Genomic DNA, 27651 nt, shown 5'->3' on the forward strand with positions numbered 1-27651 from the left:
GACTATGATACAAATGTTTTATAAAAAATTATATATTTTTATCAGTGTCAGATTTAAATATGAATAATATTAAATGATTAAAATCTGATAGTCAGAATATATTTTATAAATCATTATCAATCACATTTTAATAATAACATATTTAGTTTGAAACCCACAAAAACACGTGCTGAATGAGTACAGCAGCTTGTCCCAATTCATTTACGCACATGTTTCACGCATTTTTTTCAGAATTATCCATAAATAAATAAAAATTGTGGCGCTTTACCTTGTGACCTATAAAATGGGCCTTGTGACGATTTGCCGTCGCAGTCGTCGCCCTCTTCTAAAGGTCGCTCTTTTCCACATCTCTTCGTTGGATTTTGGGAGGAGGAGGTGGCGGAGGAGGAGGATATTGACGATCTAGGAAAATGGCGATCTTGACAGTGATGACGCGACCTTTGGGTTGGGTGGGTAGAAGCAATGAGGCGTCGAACTCGAAGGGGAGGAGCGGATCAAGCAAAGTAAGGTGCTCCGCTTCCGGCAATGGGAGTTTGGCGGATCAGTACCGGATGCTTAGGGTTCGGCCAGGGGCGTCGGAGAAGGAAGTAAAGAAGGCGTTCCGGAAGCTCGCTCTTCAGGTTCTCCCGTCTTTTCCCTCCATCTCATTTCTTGATGAACTTTGAATCTGAAGTAATTTAAAGAAGCGGGGGTTTTAATTCAAGGTCTGGAACTTCTTTGTTTGCTACAAATTGGTATTTTCTTTTGGTACATCAGGTTTTACCAGTCAATTACAAGCCAATTAGTTTATGTTTAGGGTTTTCTTTCCCCTTGAATCATTTGAATTCCAATGTCTCTAGGATTTTATTCTTGGCGTTTAGCTGGAGGATGTAGGAGTAGATTGTTTTTCATGAATTTGTATATAACAATTGCCTTCTGCTGCAGTATCATCCAGATGTTTACAAAGGGGAGAACTGCGGTGTCCAGTTTCATAGGATCAATGAAGCCTATGATGTAAGCAATTTGTCCTGTCGAGATGTTTCATACTTATTATCATGTTCAAAGTTTACTCTTTTTCATCTCATAGTTCCCATCTGAAAAATGAAACTTGACATGTTTGTTCATTACTGAAGGAACTCAAAGGAAATCCCATTTGTCATGTATTCTACTTTGATATTGAAAAAAAGAGGCATACTTGGTGAATGTTATCAATAATGACAAATTCATTTTGTTGTTGAATATGTTTTATCACTTAAAAGTAAATAATTCCCCAATTGTACAAGATGTACTTATGTGACCCACCCCTTGTTTTCCTACACTTATTTATAAATTTTCACATTGATTGGAAAACCCAACTGATTCAATCTGCAAAAATTGGTTTATCAGTTTGGTTTCCATTTGAAAGCTAAGTAAAACTATTGGTGATGGTTTTCTTTCCAATTAAGGTTTTATGGTATCTATATATATATAGATAAGTTTGTATGTTAATAATACTATGTTTACTTAGCATTAAAACCTTAAGTTAAAACGACTTTTTATGATTATTCTCAATTGATATCTTGCTTGAAAAATAATTTCTGATGGTTTTTCTTTGTAAGATACTTTTCGATGAAAGTAAATGTACCATTTGGTGAGACTATCAACTAATTGCAGCACATGAAGTGCAAACTGTGTTCAGAAGATAGCTGACTGAGATCATCCATGATTATTGCAGCTTGTTCTGAGCAATTTGAGAGAAGTTGAAGAGAAGAAGCAACGCCAGCATCAGCCGACTGGATGGAATAACAATTATTATTCCGACAATGAGAATCAGAAGAGAGGAATGTATGACCCTGACGACTTGTGGGAGGAATGGATGGGGTGGGAAGGAGCTAGCTTTGTGAGAGATTATTCTGACCACATCAACCCCTACATCTAAGTGACTCCTGATCAACCTGAGTTGACATTACCATATTTAAAGTGAATCATCATCATCACCACATGGTTTTTATCTCCCTATTGAACTTTGCACAAAGCTATCCTAATCATACGGTACTCAAGTGAATGAGTGTACATAATCCCCAATTCTGTCACAAATATGTTTATTTTAGCCTAGTTTAGGCTGTTTTCTGAATTGGTGCTAAAAAATTTCGATACTATGTTTGATTCCTCCATGTACTAAACAGAAAATGTATTGATGTCCTTGTGTGATAATCTCGAGATTGGTTGGATTTATTTGACCTAGTTTATAATTAGTGTTTGTAACATTGGAAATCATTACTGCAGAAGAAAATGTAAGCAAACTGTTCCGAAAATGATGTTTATGTTCTTTTTTTTTTTTTATTCTTGTAATATGCCAATAGCAAATGATGGGAGGAAAGAAAGACAAGAATGAGGATGATGATGCACGATCTAAGGTAAGTAAATTGTCAAATTATCATTGCCTGATACAAGAAAATATAAAGTCAGTTGTTATATTGGTTATCCAGGCTTGCTGTAATTGTTGGTTTCCCACTTGCAGAGTTGCAACCGAAAAAGATTTCTTATAGCTGCTGCAAACTTCCTGAGTTTAGAGGAATCTAAACACTTGAAATTTAGCTACGAGATACAAATGTGTCGATGAACAGATAGCGGCGAACCCCAGACAGAGTATACATACAGTAAGGAACCATGATTTAACTTGAGATACCCTGTAAAGTTAAGAATGACTATGTTTCCTCTTCATCTGAATTTTTCAGCGATATAGCCTTATGATCCATAACTAGTATGAGACTCCTTAGGAAGCTCAGATGGTAGTTCAAGTACAAGCTGTTCATGCGCGAAAGGAACTCAAAGCGGATTAGCTAGCTACTATTTTACAAACAGAATTTGATGGTCACTGTGAAGGTGAGCTACTCTAGGTAAGATTTACTAGTTGTTCATATAATGTTCTGTAGTCAAGAGCATACCATACAATCTTTTATTATTAGCTATCAAAAGGGTTGATTGCGCACCACTTAGCTTTAAGTTCAAGTCATGCACTCAACCGGCCGCTTATAGACATAGTGTTGTATCGTTTTTCTTTTTCTTTTTGCAAATTTAAAAATATTTGTTAAGTCCATTCATTATGGAAACAATATTACATGAGAATATATTCCTGTTTTTAATTAATTTAAGTTGTGGATTAAATATTCTGTTGATCATAACACAAAAGCTACATGAGATCATCATGATCTCATTTAAACGCAAGATTAGATTTGGATTAATTATGCCTTTTATTTTATGCAAAACAAATGATTTTCTGATTTGAAGATGCCAAAATCCTAACTAAAGAATATATGGCATGTAAACATTTAAAAAATTATCATTATAAACCCTTAGATTATGAACTTTGTTGATGTGATGTCAATGGAAGATTTTATTCCTTTTCCCTATAAACATTTAAAATAATTATGGTTAGGTTTAAGTGGAGTAACAATTAGTTAAAACTTAGTGAAATAAATGGGTTAGGATGTCCAAGTGACAATTATGAAAAATACTTGCAATGTATAAGTAGAACTGTCAGACGGGCCAACCCATGGCGGGGCGGGTCGGCCCGTGGTGGGCTAACCATTTGGCGGGGCGGGGCGGGGCGGGCCAACCTGTTAGGATCCTTCGTACGGCTAGAGAGGGGGGTGTGAATAGCCGACCCCAATCTTTCGCGTTTCTTCCTACGATTAGGTTAGTTGCAGCGGAAATACAAGGAAGAAACTAAGAAGAAGAAAGCAAACCTCAAACGCAAGGATGTAACGAGGTTCGGAGATGAACTCCTACTCCTCGGCGTGTCCGTGAGGTGGACGAGCCCTATCAATCCGTCGGTGGATGAGCCCCCGGAAAACCGGCTAATACAATATACTCCTTGTGGGTGGAGAAACCTCGCCACAAACGTTTGCAACAGCAGACTAGAATACAAGGAATACAAGTAGAAAGACAAGAACAATGTATAAACACTAACTCGCCTTCTCGCTGTGAAGCAACAACTTCTCGGACAACGGCGGTGACCGTCGGGAAGCTCACAAGCTTCGGGAGAGCTCAACAAAGCTCGGATCGCAAGCGGCAAGCTAGAAGCGGGAAGAAGTAAGCGATTCCACAGAAGCTCTCGGCCCTTTATACTGCGAAGAAAGCGGTGAAGAAACTAGCCGTTGCGTCGCAGCTAGAACCTGATCGATGCGTGGACCGATCAGCAACATCTGATCGGTGCGGACCGATGCAAGAAGCCTATGTTCCGTCCGATCGGTCCATGGACCGATCGACCGATCGGGACGGACATCGGAGACCTCTGATCGGTCCGCAGACCGATCAGGGAACCTCCTGATCGGTCCGCAGACCGATCAGGCTTCTCTTCTCCGCTAGTTTGCCACTGATCTCCTTCTGATCGGTCTCCAGACCGATCAGATAACCATCAGTAGCATACTGATTGGTCACTGATCGGTCACCAGACCGATCAGATGAGTCATGTATCATTGGATCAGTCTGCAGCCCGATCCAAACTTCTCAGCCCTAAACCTAAGGCTTCCACACCAACATCCGGTCAACTTTGGCCTGTTGGCACATCATGCCTAGCATCCGGTCACTCCCTTGACCTGCTAGCACTCCCCGCTAAGTGTCCGGTCAATCCCTTTGACCCACTTAGACTTTTCCACACCAGATGTCCGATCATCCCTGATCCATCTGGATTTTCCTCTTCGTGTCAAGTATCCGATCACTCTCTTGACCCACTTAGACTTTTCCACACCAGATGTCCGATCATCCCTGATCCATCTGGATTTTCCTTTGCCTGGCTTCACTCACCAGGACTTTCACCTAGCTTCACTCACCAGGATTTCCACACTGCCTAACATCCCAGTTAGGACTTCCTCACTGCCTGGCTTCACTCACCAGGACTTTCCAACTGCCTAACATCCTAGTTAGGACTTTCCCATTGCCTAACATCCCAGTTAGGACTTTTCCTCGTGCCAAGCTCCCTGCTTGGACTTCTCCGTGCCAAGTCTCCATACTTGGACTTTTCCAGTGCCAAGTCTCCATACTTGGACTTTTCGCGTGCCAAGCTCCCTGCTTGGACTTTTCCAATGCCAAGTCTCCATACTTGGACTTTTCGCGTGCCAAGCTCCCTGCTTGGACTTTTCCAGTGCCAAGTCTCCATGCTTGGACTTTTCGCGTGCCAAGCTCCCTGCTTGGACTTTTCCCGAATCAGGTCAACCAGGTCAACCTTGACCTAAGGTTGCACCTACAATCTCCCAAACACCTATTCTTGTCAAACATCAAGAATAGAACTCTCTCACGAGTGTCAAACATCAACATGCAACTCAACTAGGTCAACCTCGACCTAAGGTTGCACCGACAATCTTCCCAAGTCAAACATCAAAATACAACTCGAGTCCAGTCACCTCGAGTCGGGTCAACCAGGTCAACCTTGACCTAAGGTTGCACCAACACAACCCGCCAACTTGGCGGGTTGGGAAATTTCCAACCCAACCCATTCTAAGGCGGGTTGTGGGTTTGGCGGGCCAACCCGTGGGCCCATCAAAATTTTTTTAAAAAATTAAAAAATATTTCATATCTTCAACATTTTACTTCGAAAAAGTTTTCTACAATTAAATGTATACATAAACATGTATTTTAAATATAAATGAACACAAACAAGTACTTTTGTTGGATGAAAAATACTATTTTTATTTCAAAATTATAACAAAGAAAGATAATAAATTGACTTAAAACTTAGCTTGCATGTGTTTTTCAACCCGCGGGCCAACCCAAGCCCGAGCGGGCCGACCCGCGCGGGTCGCGGGCCTAGGCAGGTCGGCCCACGGCGGACTTGGGTTGATAAAATTCCAACCCAACCCGCTTAAATTATTTGACGGAGCGGGCCAACCCGACGGGCTCAACCCAAATTGACGGCTCTATGTATAAGCAACAAAGATACTTCCCAACTAGTTAAGATGTCTTGATGATGAAATAGTGATCATCGCAAATGACATGAAATAGCGGTCTATTTATGTTGTCATTGATATTATAGTAAATTTTTTTTATCGAAAGTTTTTTATCAACCTATTTCATGTTAGATGCTCTATATATTTTTTAATAAAGATTAATCGACTATATATACATTTAAAACTATTGAAAGATGGCACATATAATATCCAAATCCTAGCAAGAAGAGATAATATCTATGATGGCATGCCCTATACAATTAAAGCACTCCAATGGTGTGGTGCAGTGGTAAAACATAAATAAGAAATTAGAGTTTGAATCGTGTGATGCAAGGGTAAAACATTGAAGAATAAATAAGAAATTAGTGTTTGAATCTTGAATGTGTATAAGTTATGGTTCGGATTTAACCGATAGACAGTATTTTTCTTAAGACAACTGAAGGGGGAGATGTAAGAGATAAATAGAAAAAAGTAAAATGAAAAATGTAGTCGGAGAGGATAAGAATAAGAAGATAAGTGGAAAGGGTGTTAGTGAGCTAGATTTAACCCTAGCAATTACACTATTTGTTTCCTCTTGTATACCACAAATATGTGGTGCCAAGTTCAAAATTTTTAGATGATAATGTTTTCTTTTTAGCAACAATTTGGCATCAACTTAAGGTACCAATTAGGGTTCATTGAGAGTGAAGTTTTGGTTAATTAGTTCAGTGCAAAACTAGGTGTTAGTGTTTGTGATTAGGAGATGATTTGGGTTCGAGAGAGATTTGGTTCATTGGACCTCAATGATTGGAGGAGAGAGCTCCTGTAATTGATGAGCTAATGTGGTAATCATTTAACGGTAGAGTGCATCTTGTCCCATTGCATCAAGTTGTTGCATTCAAGGTAGTCGACATTCAATGGAGACATTCAATGGAGCGAAAATGTGTCTAGTAGGGTGCAATTTACTTGATCTTTTCTCATAAGGTATGATCGAGACCTCCATCTTGTGAGATACTTGTTGGAAATGTGAATGGAGAAGGAAGGCAGAAAGAAAGGAGACTATTATGTGTGGGAGTTTAGTTTCCCTTTGGGGCTTTCATGACATTATGGTTGATTTATAATGTGTCGTAAGTATTGAAATTGTGAACATATACATCGGAAGATATTCTCTCATGCGCGCCCGCTTAGGAGGTATAAATCGAGGGATATGTATGCGCATTAACTATTGGAATAGATGCATTAATATGAGATTAATGCAAAATCTATAATCGCTACAAACAACTTGTGCGGATCATGGTTTCTCCTTTGTATCATGGGAAACATTTATCATAATCTCGAAGCACCGTCCGAGAGGACGAATCTATTTTAAAGAAATTACATCAAATGCAGGTCTCAACATCTTCCTCTTCAGATTCGACATCTCTACTACTTGACCAACTTGGTAGTCGAGCAATGCAATCACTCAGCGAGCTCGACACTCGACTAACTCAGCGACTCAGCAACTCGGCCAACTCAGAGTTGACAACCCGCTCGACACTTGACTATAACTCGGCGACTCAACAACTCGGCCAACTCAGAGTTGACAACCCGCTCGAGTACTCGGCGTCCCGACTCAGCAACTCACTTGAGCGGTACAGCGGACTTGGGAATCACTCGGGCCGCTCAAACCTCGCAGCACTCAGCTTCGTCCAGTGACTTCCTACTTATGCTCGAACGATCCAGGAGCTCGGCGTAACCTTTCAGGTTGACAATTTAAAATTATCTTCGAGTCATTTCGGCTGAATTTAACTCAAATTTTCTTTGTAACTCTACACCAATTTGGATAGATTACGGATTATTTTTCAACGGTACTTGGCATGACTTGAACATGCTGAGGTCCATGGGGGTGAATTCTTCCATGTTTTCCCAGCATGATGGGTGATGCTACATGAGAGACTTGCAACTCAAACTTATTTGCTCTCTAATGGAATCATTCACCCTTATTTAGCGACCAATCCAGCTTTAATAAATTAACGAATAATTTTTTAATAGACGGTTGATTTAACAATGTTGAATTGATAGACCGTATGTTGCGATTACTTTCATTTATTTTGATGATCGATGGAAAATTTTTATAAGATTAAATCGGTCAAAATTAATTGACACAACTTGAATATCTATTGCAAGTCAAAAAACACAACCTTGATTCATACATTATCATTTGCATGATCTTTCTTATCTATTCTCGACAATTCTATTCGCCTACCCACATAGCTAGAGAGATACGCGATTAGATTAATTCTAAATATGGTGGCCTTGAGTTACTATTAACTAGTTATAATATATATATGCCCTAATGAAGTGGACCTAATTAAATTCGATTCGCTTGTCCCTATTACAACTCCTAGGCTTCTCTTGATTAACTAGCGGGCGCTTTATACTAGATACTACACATTTTTAACATCAAATCAATCCACTTAGCCAATCTAATTAGCTTATTAATCCTAACCACTTGAATAAAACCTAAAGCTTTTCGACTTTGCCAGTTGCCACTACTTTAATATAGTTAACATAAAAATCCTTCACTTATTTTTCAATTAATTCCACTCCACAAAAGGTGGAATTAATACTCGTCTTAATTTATCTCCCTAAAAGTTATAAGGAACTCATCATGATATTCCCATTAAAATTATATACACACATGTTCTCACCCACACTATAAATAGTGTGTCCTTCGATATAGTTTGGACATATATTAGTTGTTATATTATAAGAAGAGGTCTAGAGAATGATAAAGGTGAGGGAGTTCGAGATGGAGAAGGACTTGATTATGGTAGAGGAGTTGGAGCGCCAATGTGATGTTGGCCCGACCGCTGACATTGGAGACACGAAGAAGAAGAAGTTGAAGAAGAAGAGCCTCTCTCTCTTTGTGGATTTGTTGGGTGATCCGTTGTCTCGAGTTCGTCATGCGCCTGATTATGTCATGCTCGTAAGCTTATTATTATGTCTCATTAGCCAACTAATTTGGAGTTTAATTAATTGATTAAGATGACTTAATTTTACTTAGGTGGCTGAGTCGGGGGAGAAGGAGATGGTGGGAGTGATAAAAGCATGTGTTAAGATGGTTACAAGAGGAAGGGATTCGGTTTACGTTAAAGTCGCTTACATTCTCGGCCTCCGAGTCTCTCCTTATCATCGGTGAGTTTGTGAGATTGACTGACTGATAACTGTCACTCTAAATTAAGTTATATATATAAACTTTTCCACTTTGCACCAATTTTTTCACATTGTTTATCGATTGAGTTGTTAACCTAACAAAGTTTACAGTACAGCCAAAAAAACAACACAGTTGACAAAGTAAAAGGATCCGTATGTATTTGATAACATGTTAATGGGTGAAGTGTAAAACAACTCAAGGAGCAAAGTGAAATCTCTCCCTTTTTTTTTGTTTGGTTCGATTAATTGTGACAAAATGCATTTTGTTAAACAATAAGAGGTGAAGTGTCAAAGTAACTACAAGCATTAGGGGCAAGTGATTATTTATTTATATGCTCTGGGTTATTTTGTTAATTGTGATAACTCGGTTGTGCTGACTCGGTGTTGGTGTCCGAGTTTGTGTTGTGCAGGCGACTCGGGATCGGGACGAAGCTGGTGGAGCGGGCCGAGTGGTGGAGCGCCGCCCGCGGGGCGGAGTACGCCTACATGGCTACCGACGCCGCCAACGCTGCCTCCATCAACCTCTTCATCCGCCGCCTCGGATACTCCCGATTCCGCTCCCCCGCCGTCCTCGTCCACCCCATCCACGCCCACCGCCTCCCTGTCTCCTCCTCTTCCACCGCCGTCCTCCGCCTCCCGCCTCCTGCCGCCGCCGCCATCTACCAACGCATCTTACCACCCTCCGCCGTCGAGTTCCTCCCCTCCGACCTCCCCGCCCTCCTCGCCCACCCTCTCACCATCGGCACCTTCCTCGCGGTCCCCTCCTCCTCAAGCGCCGCGACCAACCCCGGCGACGAACTTCCAGGAACGTCGTTCGCGGTGATGAGCCTGTGGGACTCAACGCAGGTGCTCCGCCTTCGGGTGGCGGGAGCGCCGACGGCGACGAGGGCCGCGCTGGCGGTGCTGCGGGCGGTGGACAGCGGCGCGCCGTGGCTGAGGGTGCCGTCGGTGCGCGACGTCTTCCAGCCATTTGGAGTCTACGTCATGTACGGCCTCCACATGGCGGGGCCGGAGGGCCCGCGTCTGATGCGCAGGCTGTGCCGGGTGGCGCACAACGCGGCGGTCGGCGACGCCCATTGCGCCGCCGTGGTGGCGGAGGTGGGCACGAGGGACCCGGTGCGGGCGGCTGTGCCGCACTGGAAGCGCTTCTCCTTTGACGAAGACGTCTGGTGCATGAAGAGGCTGTGTAGCAGCCTCAGCAGCGACGGCGACGATTGGATGGCATCCCCGCCGGCGACGGACGTCATTTTCGTAGATCCGCGCGAGTTTTGAATATAAATTAAAACTATGTATATATACTAATTTCGGTTCGGAGGCAGACGATCTCCCTTGATTTGTCATTTGGATAAATACGGAATCCAAGTTAATTATATATACTTAGAAGTAAACCTCAAAAATACATTACACCTACGGGGATTTAATCATGCATTTGATTCTATATATTTTGATGCGAAGCCAACTCATTTATCCACGAAGTATTGTTGTCTAAGAGTGCGGATGGAGTCAGAAATTTCATATCAAAAGGACGAAATGTAGTGTTTATGTTGAGAGGAGATGATCACATCGTTACCTCCCATTCACCTCTCTATTATCCTCTATTCTTATATCTCATATACTTCTTATACTCCAATTCTTGTGATCCGATTAATTCTTCAGTGAACAATCCAACCTCACGAATTGGCACTAGATAAATTCAGGAAGTACAGATGAACTACGAAAAACTACCCAACTTCACCGGTGGTTAGAACTCCACGGATGTTGAAAAATGCCCAGCGTGCGTGTGCATTGGAAAGAGCCCTGCAGCGTTACCACCGTACGGTGCCCCGGGGGCTAATAAAAACCTTACTTGATTCTCCAGCCATTAACCCTAATATTCATCATCCACTAAACTATCTCATTGCAGGAACATGGTGGCATCTCTTTTAATTCCTCCAAACAGTGGCATATCTAAATCTTCTCCACAAAAGTGAAAATTAATGATTTTATCAAACTTCATCTCATCCAAGATTCTCCATGATAGTCTATTTCATAAACTTTTTTTTCCTAATACATCAATACTTTCTATGCACGAGCACAAGTATCAGAGCATGCGGAGCCAAGGAATAGTACAAAGTCTACTCTATCAGATTCATATAGTATAGGCAGGAACATTGCAATAGATCCGCACCTTTAACTTTCTAGGCACCTCACTCGGTTTGCATTGCGAGTGTCATTCCATGAACCTGAATACAAAGCACAGTCAAATTTCGTCGCCAAAGTTTTCAGATGCTGAATTGGAAAAAGATAGCAACTAATTGTATCGCCATAAAGTGAGAATAACTGAGACCTCATCATTTTACAAGGGAAAGTGCTGAGACAACATCAATAAGCTGTCAACTTTGCGTAAGTTTAAGCAAATAAAGTTCATGACCTTTCTGCTGAGACTAGAAAATTGCAAAGCTCACTGGGAGCCTCCTATCAAGATTAGAAACGTGTCCAGTTCTAAGTTGAATATAATAATGTTTCTGCACAAGGAACCTAGAAGAAAGTATTAGGGTTTAGGGGTTGGGGAAGACCTGTGCATTCTGTGGACCAAAAGGAGGTTTAGATGCTGCTTTTGAGAGGGGGATTGGAACAATGAAAAGAATGGAACAAAAACAGTTTGCAGATTAAGAAATGGTTTGGGTTCAATGGTTAGATTTGGCTATGATAAATTAGTACCAAGGAAGGAATCTAGTGACAAGGTCACACCATCAGGCTGAGGATGGAGGTGAAGCATGTTTCAGGTCTTGATTTGCAACTGGTCAGTGACTAAGATCCTGTTTGTACAATCTAATCCTATTGTCCTTGCTTGTAATTGCAGTTAAGTCCTAACGTTCTTGATAGACTAAAAAGAAAAGGGCTATTTATCTACAAAACCTAGATCAATGATCAGACACTAGTATAAACTCATGGAAAGGAGGAGCTATCATCTAAAACTTATGCAGCAATTAACAATCTACATATAGAAACATAATTGCTAAAACAAAATGCTTCTTAATCTTCAATATAGAAAAGAGCAGGTAAATTGATTACCTCTAGTTAGTAGGAAAATGACAGTAAGCACCTAAGTTTCCAAGGTCAAAAGATCATCATCCAATCTTGTGTATTCTGCAACAAATATATTGTAAACCTACATGAAAAGGCTTTTCTACAAACTGCTTCAGAAGCAAATTGATCTCTCTTGTTCCAGGGGATATGACATTAAGCAGCTAAGTTTGCATTTTTTGTGAGATCCAAAAAGGTCATCATCCAATATTGTGTATCCTACAACAAAAAATTGTCTTGTAAAAGTACATGAAACAATTTTCTACAGATTACTTCAAGAGAAAATTGATTTCCTCTTATTCCTATGAAAATGACAGTATGCATCCAAATTTACATTTTGTGAGATTCAAAGGTCAAAAGATCATCATCTAATCTTGTATATTCTACAATAGAAAGTTTTCCTGGTAAACTACATGAAACAACTTTTCTATACAACTTTAAACTACAACAAGATTCAGTCTCATGTGAACAACTAATAGGAGAAATGACACTGATACAAAAATGACAACTTCCATGATGAGGAATTGATGATAAGGGTAAAAAAGCTAAGACGTTAGTTGTAAAACTCAGACTTGCAACTTGTGATTCATAAAACATTCAAGCAAAAGGAAACAAATTATCAAATGAATTCAACTAATATTGACAGGAAAAATTGATGTTTTCATTCACAATATGCTGAAACTAGCGAACGCCATCAAAACATGACACATCAATATGCAAATATTGAGTTTGGAGAATGCAACGGAGGCAAAATACTCTAAACATCAACTTCAGGAATTATGATGCTGCACTTTGTTTGTCACCTGTAATATCATAATGTATTCAAATACAACAATACACAAGCTGATTATCCTATTAGTTTTAAGTAATATATTATTAAATGACAAGCTTCATGTCAACATTCTCCAAAATGAAAATGGACATCTAAGCATCAGTTGCCATGAAAACTTGAGGAAAAAAATTGACTTCCAAAAATGAACAAGTTTCTTGCGCCACATGTTGGCCCACCACTAGAAATAATTCCACACAATCAGCGGGGAATCAAATGCATAACTCAGGCTATTGTCTCTTTAGATGGAGTATAAGTTTATGCTTTTCAAGACAGGCTCCTGTGTTTCTGAAATTAGTAATGATCCTTTTAAAACAAGGTTACTATATTGAACTGTTTGTGAGCCCACATCAGCTACACCAGTAAAGACTATACAGATGCTAATACAACAATCGGATCTGTCACAAGACAAATAAACTACAACACATACCAAAAATTGACAAACAAGTCAATTCATGTATTTTCTACTGAAACTTCTGTTGGCTTTTTGTCAATAAGAGGGGTTACCACACCATCAGGGTTAGCCCTTCCATTGGCATCCTTTGTGATTGTGAGAGACTCAGCAGATTTCAGTGCCTTGTCACCTCCAAGTTCTGATGTAGATAATTCTTTGACTTCATTAGCCGAACTGGAGGAGTTCATGTGTGAACTAGATGTAACAAGTTCCTTATCAGTTGCAGATTCAGGACCCTCAGCAGTTTGTTGATCATTGGCATATCTGGGAGTTGGCTGGTCATGATTGTGCTTACCCTCATAAGTAATAAGAAGAGCTTTTGCATCATGGGATGACTTCTCGACATGCTTACGAACAGGACACCCATCGTGAGTGCACCTGTAGTAACTCCTGCAGAATATGACAGAAAAGGATATAGTAGTTTGACTGGATAGGCACTACTATGCCACTATTTATTTAATCCATCTGAATTCATACACTAATTTTAACCTCCTCTCCAAAAGTAATGCAAGTGCAACCAAATCAGACCATGCCAATAGTCGATAATCTCTGACATACACATTGAGAGAGAAGAAATATCATGCTCCAGAAAATCAACTTTAGTCGGTGCTGGTTGCTTATTTAACATGATCAGTGCCAACTTACTTGGCATGGAATTCTTGTCTATTTACTAACCGCATAGAGGTCATAAATACAAATTCATTTCCCAACACCCAAGGACCGACACTCATTGCTTATGCTTACAATTTAAATCAACTTGGGAACTTTAATCATGTTCCTAATCAGATCCAATGTGATGGTGCAAAGGTTGGACTGTTCATCCATGGTCCTTGTACACTTACATAGAAAACAGAGATTCTTGATTACAATACTACTTCAAAATAACATGAGAGGCTGATAACATCAGGCATCAGCAGTGATATATATTTTCCAAAAAGGACAAAACAAACATAACTAGGATGAAATTACAATTAGTAGATGGATGTGAATTCTTATCATGGCAATGTTGACTTTTTCCACAAAAAACAAATATAGAGATTCAAGGAAAAGCACCTAGCTCAATGAACTGAGAATTATAAAAGTAGAAGGGAAAAAAGATGAAGATGTCAGCTGTCCCTGATGTACATGCTACATACCTAGGATTAGTGTTGCCCTTCACCATTTTTTGTCCATATTTCCTCCATCTATAGCCATCACTTAAATGTCTAGCATCAATTTCAGTTTGTACAATATATTCCCTAACTGTTTTAGGCACGGGAGTCGAGGGGCTTTTACAACTTTCAGTTAGCCTGTGATACAAATAGCAAAAAAAATCAATAGAAGTGATTCAAAATAAAACACGAATCCACAAATAACTCCAGATCACTTGCCTTTTTTTCGGATCTGGTTCTTCAGTGAGGTCTTTCTTGGTTGTAATGCCAATGTCCTTTTCACAGTCACTTGAGCAGTACAACTGTTGCTCACGAGGGTCAGTGCCAGGATGGACTGTAGTCTTACATGTTGAAGAATCTGATTCATTTGGTTCATTGCTCGGATGGTCTAAAGTCTCATTCTCCCCAGGAGGTCCCCCAGACTGAGATCCTTTCTCCCTTGTGTACCGATACTTTTGAGGTGGATCATGATTATGTTTCCCTCTGTAGATTACTTCATTAATCTTTCCATCTGGACAGCGCTCAACTTTTTTCTTAGCAGCACAATTGGAGGCTGCACATCTGTAATAGCTTCGAGAATTTTGGGTGTTCTTCACTTGCTTCTGGCCATACTTTCGCCAGTGGTATGCATCATCTGAGTATGCCTTTTGAATAAAATAAATTAAGTTCAGAGATCAATAATAAGATTGAAGGATCTTTTAGTTTGCTTTTAGAGGCAAAATTTACCTCAGGCGTTGGAGATATTTGTTGCAGTGGCACAGGGCTGACAGTTGGAGAAATAGGTTGTGGAAATGACTTTGTTTTTGTTTCTGATGGAGAAGGATAGACAACTTGCATTTGCAACTGTGCCTGAGCAGTGACGGCGGCCAATACTGCTTGATGGGTCATTGCGAATTGCCCCTGCATTAGATATGGGATAATATCGAACACAATCTTTCAGCATACAAATAAGAGTGTCATTGCAGCTTTTCTAGAATTTTTTTCAGGAATCCCCATCAGGAAATTAAAATTGAGTTGAACAATAAACATAATATAAAAAATAAAAAATTCATAGACAACACAACAAATTAAACAAATTATGGCATTAGCATCAGCAAGATTTTTCTAAAATATTGCTAATTAATTTTAATGAAGACACTTATGAACATAATATATAAGTATAAATGAAAGTATCTTTTGCAACTTTTGTAAAATAAATAATGAAACATGTGAAAATGACTCAATTTAAACATAACTATTATTTTTTTTTGTCTTTGTAACTAAAGATTTTTTCCCCAATATAAGTTAAAATGCTCACAATTGGGCTAATATTGCATTGAACTGACAATATGTTTTGTTTCTTTGATAGAATTTTTAAACATACCACTATAAGTTAATTTATGTCATTTAGAACAAGAACACATTAGATCACACAATTTTATTAAATAAAAGAAAGTGAGAAAACCATGTCTTACATGGTCATAGATTAAAGAAAAAATGTTTTATGGTAACCAAACATCCAAATAGAGGTAGAAAATGACAAAATTCAATTTGAATAGAATCCCTTGTAGAAGCCAGAACACAAGATAAGGCAACTATAAATATCAAGATGTTCCAATCTTGTTAAGCACCACCAACTGTGACCTCCTTTTCATCATTTGCTTCAGTCACAGCTTTCAATTTTGTAGTGATCAGTGGTTCAGTAATAGTGTGACGGTTAAGACTGTTGGAAAAAAAGATGATAGTCAAACAATGCTTATTGGGTCACTTATACATGTGATATATAGCACTCTAGTTAATTCAATTATACTTCTCTCTCATGCCTCAGTTTGGTGTGAGAATAAGATCAGGGTTTTCCTATGTCCCTCTCCTTCTTGCTGTTTTGTCCCCCACCTAAACCTATGTTGTCCCTTCCCCATTTACTACATAATATGTGGTCAGAGTTTAAAAAATCTTATATAGGCAATATATATTCAACCCACTACATAGCATATGTGGTATGTAAAGACAAAAACTTTATTAAGACAAAAATGTGTGACATAACGAAAGCTATTTGAAAAGTTCATAAATGAGTAAAATTTCATTCTTTAGCTTGAATTTGTGTGACATCTAAATTTAGTCACACGTGACAAGTTGTAGGCTAGTAAAGAAGGTTTATAAGCTTAGTAATTGAGTATAGAAGTAGATCAAAATTCACATGGAGAATCCACACAACTTGAAATGATCTCCCATTCTTAATGAAAACTAACAGAGAGATGGATTATTATGCAAAAGATTGTTTCACATGAGGGGATTGGATCCCTTTTAAAAACTTCAACCCAAATAGAATTGGAAAAACTTAAAAACATTCAAGACACTTGCTCCTGCCCTGAACGAGGAATACATCTCAAGTTCAAGACAAAAGAAACTCCATTTCCTATTTTTCACCAGGTAATAATACTTTTGTTCCTGGACTAAGAGCTGAAACAGATTCTCTGGGTTTAAATTCCTAAACAAGTGCACTTAAGGAGATGCAGTTATATCCATCAGAAAAAAAAACAATTATGTACCTCTTTATCTTGACAATATCTCAAAGTTATGAAATTTTGTTATCTAATAGTGAAAAACAACATAATTCATTTTATGGTCAGAAGCAAATTCTTAAGAGGCCTTTGCAGTAAGCCTAGTTGAATGGCATGATATTGTATTTATCAATAACTTGTTGTAGCCGAGTTGTAGATTGATAAAGTATAAACAGTGGATGATTACTGAGCTTATTCACCTTACTCCTACAAATTCATCTTGGCTAAATCAGAAAGCTCAAAACTACGTCTCAACTCTCAGCCTCTTATGCAGAAGTATGACTACTGAGCAAGAATATGAAGTCACAATAGGTTCCTGACATAAGATCTCAGTGTTACAGCATATGGAAACTGGCGTTAATGATGTTAATGAAGTTAACAGCATCAGAAGGCAGCCAATTCGAGTTCGCAAGCAAACTCCCAACTAAGATTCCACAAAAGTTAAAAACTTTGAATACGATCAGCTTCTGGAAGAATAGTAGCTCAGTCATCAGATTGATCACTTGAATCTATCGATGACAAATCACAAAATATATAAGAATCCTTTTCCCCCAAACGGAAGGGGAAAAAATCTCGCTTGCTTCGACTAGCATATTTCAATGATTAGCTTCGAAATAGAGGGGGTGAGAGATTAGGGCCACGAACCGTGAATGTAGGAGACTCGATCAACGCGGCGGGAGTCAACAAGCAGGGAACGGCGACCACAGGGACGGTCAGGATCGTCGGTGGGCAGGAGCTCCCCGTCGGCGAAGCCATGGCACCCGCCAGGAGCTGCGAAAACGACCTCTCGTTGGCGACGGCCTTCGTCTCGGTTCCAGAGGTTCCTCCCTTCGCAGCTTCCGGCGGCTCGGGATCGGCGCTCGCCCGTTTCTCAGCATCCTCAGCTCCGCCGTCAGCCCCATCGACATGGGGCTTCTCCTCCACCTGAGCTTCCTGGACATCCGCCTCCTCCGCCATCGGAACCACCTCCCTCCAGAGATCCTAGGGTTTCGCCAGGAGAGGAAGGCAGAGGATAAAAGATTGAGAGCAAGCAAAAGGTTTCGAGTATTTTGACTGCATTTGACCAGAAAAAATCTAACGACGTTTGGTTTATTTAGGTCCGTCAATGCGGACCGGCCTCAACTAACTGTACATGCCCTTCCTTCAAAGAAATAGACCGGTTCAATTTGACGGCAATTGACGGCCGTAATAGTTGCGGGGTTGACCTCAGCACAGTGGCAGCAAGGAAGGCGTGAGACTTCTTTTATTTCTTCATTTATTTAATTAATTTACGTCGCCGTAATTATGAAAATTTTCATCCGGCCCCTAATACTTATATTTAATTTAAAAATGCCCATTACATTTTTTTAAAATGACAAAAAATACCTTTAAGATGATCGAAACTCATAATTAATGATGGTTTTTTGTCAATTTAATCAACAAAAAATAAATTTTGGAAGATAAATAAATATTTGTTACATCTATTATAAATTAATTAAAATGAAGAGCTTTTATTTAATTACCTTTTTTAAAAAAATATTAATTTCCCAGTTATCTTAAATACTCAAAACCTTAATCTCCCCTTCCTATTCACTCCATCTCCAAAAAGCAGAAAGGCGGCTCCTTTCCGCACCTGCCGCCGCCGAGTGTCGTCGCCGAGGTGGAGAGCTCAGCGTCATGGATGACGACAACGATCCCACTCGCCACACGATTTCCATCGCTCCTACAGGTATACATCGCTCCTCGGTCCTCCCTTCTTCCACGTTTTGTTCCGGATCCAATGCGCTGCCCTGGAAACTGGAACCCTTCTTCGATGGCTCATCTGCTATTAATTCTTTTGTTCCTGGATTCCTTCTTCATCAAAGGCGCATTGCTCTTGCTGTCACAATAGCTAGGTTTTCTTCATTCAAGTCAGTTGAGCTATGTCGTCCTTTTTGGTGGGTGCCAAAATAGAAGAAAAAAAAGTCTTCTTTTAAGTATTTTTTTTGGGGAAATTCTTAAAATATTGTCTTTTGCATTTATTCATTTGAAGGTTTACTGTTTACCTAATTTTAGGGATGTAAATGAACCAAATCATTCATGAGCTATTCAAAGCTCGATTTGATAAAAACTTGTTTGAGCTCGTTTAATGAGGCTCGTTAAGATAAACAAACTAAGCTCAAGTTTCACAATACGCGGTTCATTAGCTCGTGAACATGTTCGTTAGTACGCTCATGCATCAACTTTTAAATGAAAAAATAATAGTTTTGATATTGAATTTATAGATTTTACACTCGACTTATGAAAAATATAAACAAATATATTAAATTTATTTATTAGCATAAAATTATAAATTTTAATAAGAATATTATAATTTTCTCTAAATATATAATTTAGTTTCTAATGAATATTTAAATTTATAATTTATATTTATTAAGTTCGTTTAGGCTCGATAAAAGTTTGAATAAACTCGTGAGCCATGAATATATTCGTTAAATAAAGCTCGAACTCGATTATAAACGAGTCAAACTCAAACATTCAAGAGTTCCGGTCGGCTCGGCTCAATTACACCCCTACTTAACTTTGATTCATGGTTATAGGTTGTTATTGTAGGGTAGCTAAATTCTTCTTGTGTTGATTAATAAGAACTTAAGTTTGACAAAGAAAATGAGGTTTGGTGTTGGAGATGAATGACATTACATTGACAATAGGAACAAGAGTTGACCTTAGAGTAACATGAGATTTAAATTGATCTTCAAATTCTTTATGAAAAGAAGAATTGCATGACTTTTGCCAAGATTCAAAGGTTTGTGATAGAGATTCCAAGTGAATAAGACACGCCTTTAATGATAAAGCATTTGACTATTCTCCACAACCACAAGCATCCCTTTTAAGTCCTGAATAGCATGGGAAGCTAAACAATTATTCTGTATTTAAGAGTTGTTACATGGTTAGATTACAACAGATGAAAGCTAATCATGTAGTTCAATTATAGCTTGGTCAACTTGTTGTAGGTCTAGCCCAAACCGGAAGGAGTTTGGACTAGGTATTGTTTCCCCCAATATACTTTGGCTGGACTGTTTCTAGTTCTTTGTTGGTTCGAAGTGAGGTTCACAGCAGCTCGGAGCTGGGGTGTGAGCAGGGTTCTAAACTAAGACAGAGTAGTCTCTAGTTGAGTCAGGGCTTGTGTCATTTCACCGACCTTGGATAGCACCACTTGACCATATTTATAGGCCTCAAGATGTTGACGTGTGCCACCACCAATGTCATTGAAACACCTTCGATTGGTTGCGTCTAGTGTTCCTTAGCCTGCTCCTATGTTGCCACATGTCCTTTCACCCCAATGAATATAGTGAGTAAAATTGCCCACATTAAGAATCTTCTAAATGATGAGACTGTATGACTAATGAATTCCACACCTCAGATTCTATATTCTCCTTCTAATCTGAGGGAAACTCTAAATAAGTTCATCAGTTTATTTTCTTTGCTAGATGAACTGCTTGAATCACATCATATATACAAGAGCCATGACTTACTAACTTCCAACTAAAATAGTCACTTTTCTCTGGTATCGATCCATGTGATAAATACAACAGCAGTTAATTCTAAAACTATAACTATCTTAATTTACACATGTAGCTTATTGATCTTTGTGACATTGTCATTTATTTCCTATTGCACATTGTTTATTTAACAATATTCCAGATCACCCTCAACCAGGAGCAGACTTAGTGTCATTGGAATCGAATTCCTCATTGCAGAAAAGAATAGCTGAACTTTGGGATCAGATTCAGGGAACATACCTAAGGAAGCCCATTTCTTATTGGATTTTATTGTTTCTTAGCAGCATTGCTATGCTTGTGGCTTTTCCTACTTCAAGTCTTCTATCTCGTATGTATTATGCGAATGGTGGCAAGAGCAAATGGATAATTTCCTGGGCAGCAGTTGCTGGTTGGCCAATGACTGCACTCTTCTTAGCCCCTATTTATTTTGTCCGTAAAGTATCTCCGACTCCTTTTTCCTTCAAGCTCTTCCTTGCCTATGTTCTACTTGGCTTCCTCAGTGCTGCTGATAACCTGATGTATGCTTGGGCATATGCATATCTTCCAGCATCTACTGCTTCCCTCCTCGCCGCCTCTTCGCTGGCATTTTCAGCATTGTTTGGATACTTCATTGTCAAGAACAATCTGAACCTTTCTTCCCTCAATGCTATTGTCATCATCACTGCAGGCGCAGTCATCATTGGATTGGATTCTGGTTCAGACCGATACCCTGGAGTCACCGATAAACAATATAATCTGGCATTCATCTTGGACATCCTTGGCTCAGCTCTCCATGGCCTTATCTTTGCGCTCTCTGAGCTGGTTTTCATCAGGTTGCTGGGGAGGAGATCCTTCCATGTCGTGCTGGAGCAGCAGGTGATGGTCTTGCTGGCTGCATTCATTTTCACTTCGATCGGGCTTATCGTGAACAAGGACTTCCAAGGGATGCGGTCAGAAGCGAGAGACTTCAAGAACGGTCAGGTTTCCTACACCTTAGTCCTCACTTGGGCTGCCATCACATTTCAGTTGGGAGTGTTGGGGGGTACAGCTATTCTCTTCCTGGCTTCTACAGTTTTTGCCGGTGTTCTTAATGCAGTGAGGGTTCCGATCACAAGTATAGCTGCAGTTATCTTCTTCCATGATCCCATGAGTGGCTTTAAGATCTTGTCTCTGGTCCTTACTGTTTGGGGATTTGCTTCGTATATTGTTGGCCACTCTTCCTCTAAAAAGAAGGCGTAGTTTTATCTCAGAGTTACAGCGCTAGGCTCATGCTTTCTAGTGAACATATTTCGGTAAAAACTGCAGCAAAATATGTTTAGCTTGCATCGTATAGGCACTTAGAAATCAAAGAAGATGAAGAATTACCTTGTTATAGATTGGAAACACAAAGGATCATGTAATGATGGAAAACATTAAGAAAATGGCTAGTTTGGTTTCTGCGAGATTACAAAGTTTGAAAATTTTGATTCTCTTGTTCTTGTGATTTAAGTTCGATGCAAATCCAGGCAATGTCTCCAAGTGGCCATGTTTGTGTGTTAAAGGTGATCGGTTGTGAAGAGAAATCAGTGGCGAAGGTGAATGAGTCTCCAAAGAGTGGTGTCATTGCAACTGAAGGAAGATCACCTAGTTTACAGTCAGAGCTCCATTCCATTTAAATTCTGAGTACAAGTTGAACCGGTCGAGACCAAGTTGGGTATAGTAAGGTATCTAACTAGACGCAGCTCGCCCAACGTAACCACAGTTAAGTCAAAGTGTCTAATAAGGTAGTTGAACTCGGCATAGGTGTACTTGGTTCATCGAGGAAAGTAGGTTAGATAAGCAGACTTAACCACTGACATCCATTATAGGGTCAACCATCACTTCTTAGGCTTCCCCGACTAATTCTACTATAGGCAATAACCCTTCTGATCCAAAGAGTTTTTTTTTTTCAAAATCTCAAAGGTGCTAAGTTGAAATTTCATTCTAAGGATTCTTGTAGTTTCGGAGAATCTAGCTTTTTCCATCTAACCTTTTGTTCTTAACATTGCTCTCCTCGTCTCAACTTGCTGGAAGCATCCAGTGCCAACCAGACCAATGGTGGTGGCCACGGGTCCTTCTCCTATCACATTGGCCCCATCCAGACCTAAAAAAAAAAATAAAATATTGTGAACACGATGCCATTCTCCCTGGCATAGCCCATTCTAAGCCACCAAGTACACCTTTGTCCCCACAAACCCTGCTGTCTCCATTAGCATTAAGTTGTAAGTTTCCCCTTCCCTCAGTGCATATAAATGTGGTTAAGAAGGGGTTGTTGGCCTGTAAGATAGAGAAGTTGGCCATAGGCACAATTCTCCATCCTACCACACCATTCCCCTTTCCCTTTGCTTTCTTTTGACTTCTCAAAAGACAATTCATACTGAAAGCACAATGATAGGGTTGCAAGATCCTTATCATTGAAGTGAAAGCTCTGCGCAGTGGGGGTCACACTCCAACTGTAATAAATTGGACAGCCTTGTTGCTCATGGCACATTCAGTGTGGCCAAACATGTCGATGTTGAACAGGTAGATCGTTGGATGGAGGAGAAGCAGATGGATGATTATACGAGCCGATGAATCGAGACCGAACCTCGACCCAGCAGCGAAGTATTACTATGAAGGAGACCCTGACTTTGAAGTGTAATTAGAAATGAATTACGACTCATACCGCTTATAGTGGATGACTTCAGAGATAGTTTGGGATCAATAGTCAAAGTGATGTGATGATCAAAAGTCGGGGAGTACATGTCCGAACAGACTATTTTCCTTGGAACTTGGCTCCCCCTGTCTCAGGGTCCCTACTCTCAATTCCTAGCGGGCCAGTAGCCAGAGCCGGTCGGATCTTCTGGGACTCAGTTCCCCGTGCCTTGCGGTTGCCGCTCAAGGTTCACTCCAGGTTGGCCTTGAGCAGGTCGGATCTCAAGGCTCAGCCCCTCACTTCTTATAGACACGGCTCCCAGTTTACTCCCCGTTGACCCCTACGTTGGTCGGACACCCAGGGCTCAACTCCTCACTTTTCATAGGCACAGCTCCCAGTCTACTCCCGGTCCGTCCCCACGTCGGTCAGACCTCAGGCTCGGCCCCTCACTTTTCATGGGCACAACCCCTAGTCTACTCTCGGTCGGCCCCCATGCTAGTTGGATTCCCAGGGCTTAACCCCTCACTTTTCATGGACACGACTCCCAATCTACTCCCGATCAGCTCCCATTCAGGTCGAATCCCCAGGACTCAGCCCTTCACTTCTCATGGACACGACTCCCAGTCTACTCCCTATTGGTCCTTGTGTCGATCGGACCCCCAGGACTCAGCCTCTCATTTCTTATGTGCACGACTCCCAATTTACTCATCGTCAGCCCCCGTGCCAGTTGGATTCACAAGACTCAGCCTCTCACTTCTCATGAGCACGACTCTTAGTCTACTCGCGGTCGGCCCCCAAGCTAGTGAGACCCCTAGGGCTCAACCCCTCACTTCTCATTGGCACGACTCCCAGTCTACTCCCAGTTTGCCCCGATGCCGGTCGGACCTTCAAGGCTCGATCCATCACTTCTCATGGGCACAACTCCTAGTCCACTCCCGATCGTTCCCATCGTTGATTAGATCTCCAGGACTCAGCTCCTCACTTCTTAAGGGTGTGGTTCCCGGTCGACCCCAGTGCTGGTCGAACTATCGACAGGAGACAACACTATCAGGGAATAACAACTATTTGTTAGAGAATATTATGATATTCTACCACATGTATGTCACGGAACCTACCTCTACCCAATGGAAATCTATCGTACATCCTCCATTACACGACATACTCTGACACTAGATATTCTTATATCTCATTATTACGGAGGTTATGAGAGACAATATATTGTCAGGTACACACGTGCATACACATCTACTATGATTCTACTGTTTATTTTCTTCCTAAAGTTTTCGCTCTGTCCTCGTTCTGACTTGAGCGTCGGAGTGCCTCTGTCAAAGATCATTTCCCTGATTCTCGCTCTAACGCTCTCGTGTGATCTCCCTGTGGTGTGCTCAGGCCCATGAGTACCACTTTTGACTGTCTTCCTTGCCCCGTGCAAAGATCCGAAGTCTGCAGCGTATCTTCAAATTCCAGCTCCAAGTCTTCTTTCTGTCAGCGTTCTTATCCTTATCATCGGCCCCTCTGTTTGACTCAGCTTCCGGACAAGATCCAATTTGGCGTTGTCTCTGGGAAATCTCTCTACCTATTTCAAAATGTGAAGATGGACGATACCGACAGAATCAACATCATCATGATGCCTGAGGAATATGAGCTACTCAAGAATGCCAAGGCACGAGCAACAGCGGAAAGACAAACTGCAGATTCTCACCTATGCTGAGCACCTACGGCTTTAATGGACAGAAAGACAAACCGCGGATTCTCCTAACTGGTTGAGTAAAGGAAGAGAGATTTCTCAACTGATCAGAATAAAATTATCTAATCGGAGGTGGACCATCTCCTTGAAGTGGGACACGTCTGGGAGATAAAGTTCCCTTCTTGGCTCGCTAACGTCGTCCTGGTAGCCAAACCTAATAACAAGTGGCGCATCTACATCGACTTTCACAATCTCAATAAGGCAAGTGTTAGAGTGTATACTGAAAGCCTAAGCTTTTGTAGACATTTATTTTGAATAAAGAATCACATTTGGTTAAATTATCTACAGTTGTTCAATTAATTTATATTGTAGATAACATAGTATGTGGTGTCACATACAGAAGATAATGTTATCAGTACCTTATAAATTATAAATAGTAGCTCACGACCAAGATGGAAAGGAACAAACCATTGGAAGGTCGTAGTGTAATTAGGTATTAGTTTATCTTAACTATATAATTACATTAGTACACTTAGAGTGTATTGAGTAGGACCATCAGAGGTCGTTTCTTTTATACTAACTTTATAAAGGAACAAAGACCTCAGTTATTATGGAAGTGTGTGCTCTTAATCCTAATATAATAACAAGAACATATATTTGATATTTAATTCTTTAATTTATCAATGGGTGAGATTTAGTTTGATAAATCAATAAGCCCGATAAGTTGGAAAATGATATCACTTATAGTGTGTGTTGTTGATTATAGAAGGAAACTGTGTCCTAGTGATCTAGGTTGATAATGTCCCCAAGAGGAGCTCATAAGGATTGTCATGTTAAACCCTGCAGGTGGACTTAGTCCGACATGATAATAAGGTTGAGTGGTACTACTCTTGGACTAAGATATTAATTAAATGAGTTGTCAGTAACTCACTTAATTAGTGGACATTCGACATCTTAAACACAGGGAGACTAACACACTCATAATAAGAATGAGCCCAAAAATATAATTTGGGATTGGTGCGGTAGTTCAATAATAGTTCTCTAGTTGAATGAATTATTATTGATAAAATTAAGTTGTGTGTTCGGGGCGAACACGGAGACCAAAACCAATTCCTCCTCTCGGTCTCTATCGTAGCCTCTTAGTTATAGAGTACTATACCCATCTATACCCACCTTCATACCCATGTTGTAGGGGCCGGCCAAGCTAGCTTGAGGACCAAGCTAGGGCCGACCAAGCCTTGGTCCATGGGTGGCCGGCCCTAGCTTGAACCCAAGTCTAGGTGGCCGGCCATTAAAAATACAAAAGGAATTTTAATTTTAAATTTTTTCTTATGTGGAATACATGTTTTAAAAGAGAGTTTAAAAATTAAAATATTTCCTTTTATAAGATTCTACAAAAGATTAAGAGAAGAGTCAAATCTCTTTCCTTATTTGTAGATTAAAAGGTTGATTTTAATTTTGGTAAAAACTTTCCTTATTTATAAATCATCCACATGTTGAAAAGATAAATTTTAAAATTATAGAAATTTCCTTTTATAGCATCAATCATGAAGGGATTATTAAAGAGAAATTTTATTTTAAAATTTTTCCGGAAGCAAATTAGGAAGCTTTAATTTTTCTAGCGAAAAATTTCCTTGTTTGCTTATTTGATGTGGCCGGCCATATACACTAAGAAAAGGATTTTAATTTTAATTAATTAAAATTTTCCTTTTCAATGGCAATAGAATTAAGGAAGTTTTTATTAAATTTTCCTTATTTGCCAAGGCTAAAGGATTATAAAAGAGGGGATTTGGGTGCCTTTGTGGTAACAACCTCTATTCTATTTTCTCCCTCTTTTCTTCCTTGGTGTGGCCGGCCCCTTCAAGTTTTCTCCTCTCCTTGGTGTGGCCGAACCTCTCATCTTCCTTGGAGATCAAGTGGTGGCCGGATTTTAGCTTGGAGAAGAAGGAGAGAAAGCTTGCATCCCTTGGAGCTTGGTTGGTGGAAAAAGATCTTCATCCTTTGGAAGCTTTCGTTGCCCACACAACGTCCGAGATTAGAAGAGGAATACGGTAGAAGATCAAGAGGTCATTATTCACAAAGAAAGGTATAACTAATAATTGTTTTCCGCATCATGTTAGTTTTGTTTCTTTGTAAAAATACCAAATACAAGAGGCATGCGATTCTAGTTTTTCGAATTAGTTTTCAAAGTTGTGTTCTTTTGTTTTTTCTTTTCCTTGTGATTTGATTGTTCTTAGTGGTTAACCTAGGGTTACTATGGGAAGGTTAAATATTTAATTTCCTTAAAAGGCTTTGTCTAGTCGGTGGTGGTTGCTCCCATATCCAAGAAGGTCATGTGCCTCGCCATGCAGTACTGGAAGCCGATTTTGGAAATAGATATTTAATTATCTTCGTGACCTAGGTTATTTGGATCGAACGTGTTAAGTTCCGCAGGAGATCCAAGTCTAAACCTAAAAGAACAAATAAATTAAACTTAGGATCAAACGTGTTAAGTTCCGCAGACGATCCAAGTTTAATTTAAAAGAACACATGGTAGCTAGGAAAATGTTCAGACCTTTGTACAAAATTTTTGTACAGTGGAACCGTTAGGTTTTCCGAGTAGCAACCAACAGCAAGTCTCAAAAACTGTTATCCGCTCTCACAGATCAATCAGATGGTTGATTGTACTTCAGGGTGTGAGCTGATCTACAT

At 40.0% G+C, this 27651-nt stretch overlaps 4 protein-coding genes across 7 annotated transcripts; 3 read left to right on the forward strand and 1 right to left on the reverse strand.

Moving 5' to 3' along the window:
- Nucleotides 1-302: 302 nt before the first annotated feature.
- LOC122016071 (chaperone protein dnaJ 8, chloroplastic-like) lies at nucleotides 303-3108 on the forward strand. Of its 2 annotated transcripts, XM_042573237.1 has the most exons (5): nucleotides 303-620; nucleotides 925-993; nucleotides 2322-2375; nucleotides 2480-2618; nucleotides 2697-3108. In XM_042573237.1, the coding sequence occupies exons 1-4, from the start codon at nucleotides 411-413 to the stop codon at nucleotides 2579-2581; spliced, it is 435 nt and encodes a 144-aa protein (XP_042429171.1). In that variant the 5' UTR covers nucleotides 303-410; the 3' UTR covers nucleotides 2582-2618; nucleotides 2697-3108. The 2 variants fall into 2 exon arrangements, with proteins under 2 accessions (XP_042429171.1, XP_042429170.1); XM_042573236.1 differs by lacking the exons at nucleotides 2322-2375; nucleotides 2480-2618; nucleotides 2697-3108 and adding an exon at nucleotides 1694-2202 and having other exon boundaries at nucleotides 309-620.
- On the forward strand, nucleotides 2714-10472 carry LOC122016070 (probable N-acetyltransferase HLS1). Of its 2 annotated transcripts, none has more exons than XM_042573234.1 (4): nucleotides 2714-2844; nucleotides 7275-8853; nucleotides 8932-9062; nucleotides 9491-10472. In XM_042573234.1, exons 2-4 carry the CDS (start codon nucleotides 8653-8655, stop codon nucleotides 10350-10352), a joined length of 1194 nt encoding a protein of 397 aa, XP_042429168.1. In that variant the 5' UTR covers nucleotides 2714-2844; nucleotides 7275-8652; the 3' UTR covers nucleotides 10353-10472. The 2 variants fall into 2 exon arrangements, with proteins under 2 accessions (XP_042429168.1, XP_042429167.1); XM_042573233.1 differs by having other exon boundaries at nucleotides 2723-2858.
- A 2788-nt stretch (nucleotides 10473-13260) lies between these two features.
- Nucleotides 13261-18168, reverse strand: LOC122015383 (probable WRKY transcription factor 4). The gene is made up of 5 exons (XM_042572247.1): nucleotides 17766-18168; nucleotides 15307-15480; nucleotides 14800-15224; nucleotides 14566-14718; nucleotides 13261-13819 (listed from the first exon to the last, which is right to left on the reverse strand). The coding sequence occupies exons 1-5, from the start codon at nucleotides 18075-18077 to the stop codon at nucleotides 13429-13431; spliced, it is 1455 nt and encodes a 484-aa protein (XP_042428181.1). The 5' UTR covers nucleotides 18078-18168; the 3' UTR covers nucleotides 13261-13428.
- A 523-nt stretch (nucleotides 18169-18691) lies between these two features.
- LOC122017027 (probable purine permease 5) lies at nucleotides 18692-22064 on the forward strand. Of its 2 annotated transcripts, none has more exons than XM_042574488.1 (2): nucleotides 18692-18828; nucleotides 20784-22064. In XM_042574488.1, exons 1-2 carry the CDS (start codon nucleotides 18777-18779, stop codon nucleotides 21857-21859), a joined length of 1128 nt encoding a protein of 375 aa, XP_042430422.1. In that variant the 5' UTR covers nucleotides 18692-18776; the 3' UTR covers nucleotides 21860-22064. The 2 variants fall into 2 exon arrangements, with proteins under 2 accessions (XP_042430422.1, XP_042430424.1); XM_042574490.1 differs by having other exon boundaries at nucleotides 20799-22064.
- Nucleotides 22065-27651: the final 5587 nt, after the last annotated feature.

The sequence above is a fragment of the Zingiber officinale genome, chromosome 8B (assembly GCF_018446385.1).
Source record: "Zingiber officinale cultivar Zhangliang chromosome 8B, Zo_v1.1, whole genome shotgun sequence".
Classification (NCBI taxonomy): Eukaryota; Viridiplantae; Streptophyta; class Magnoliopsida; order Zingiberales; family Zingiberaceae; genus Zingiber; species Zingiber officinale.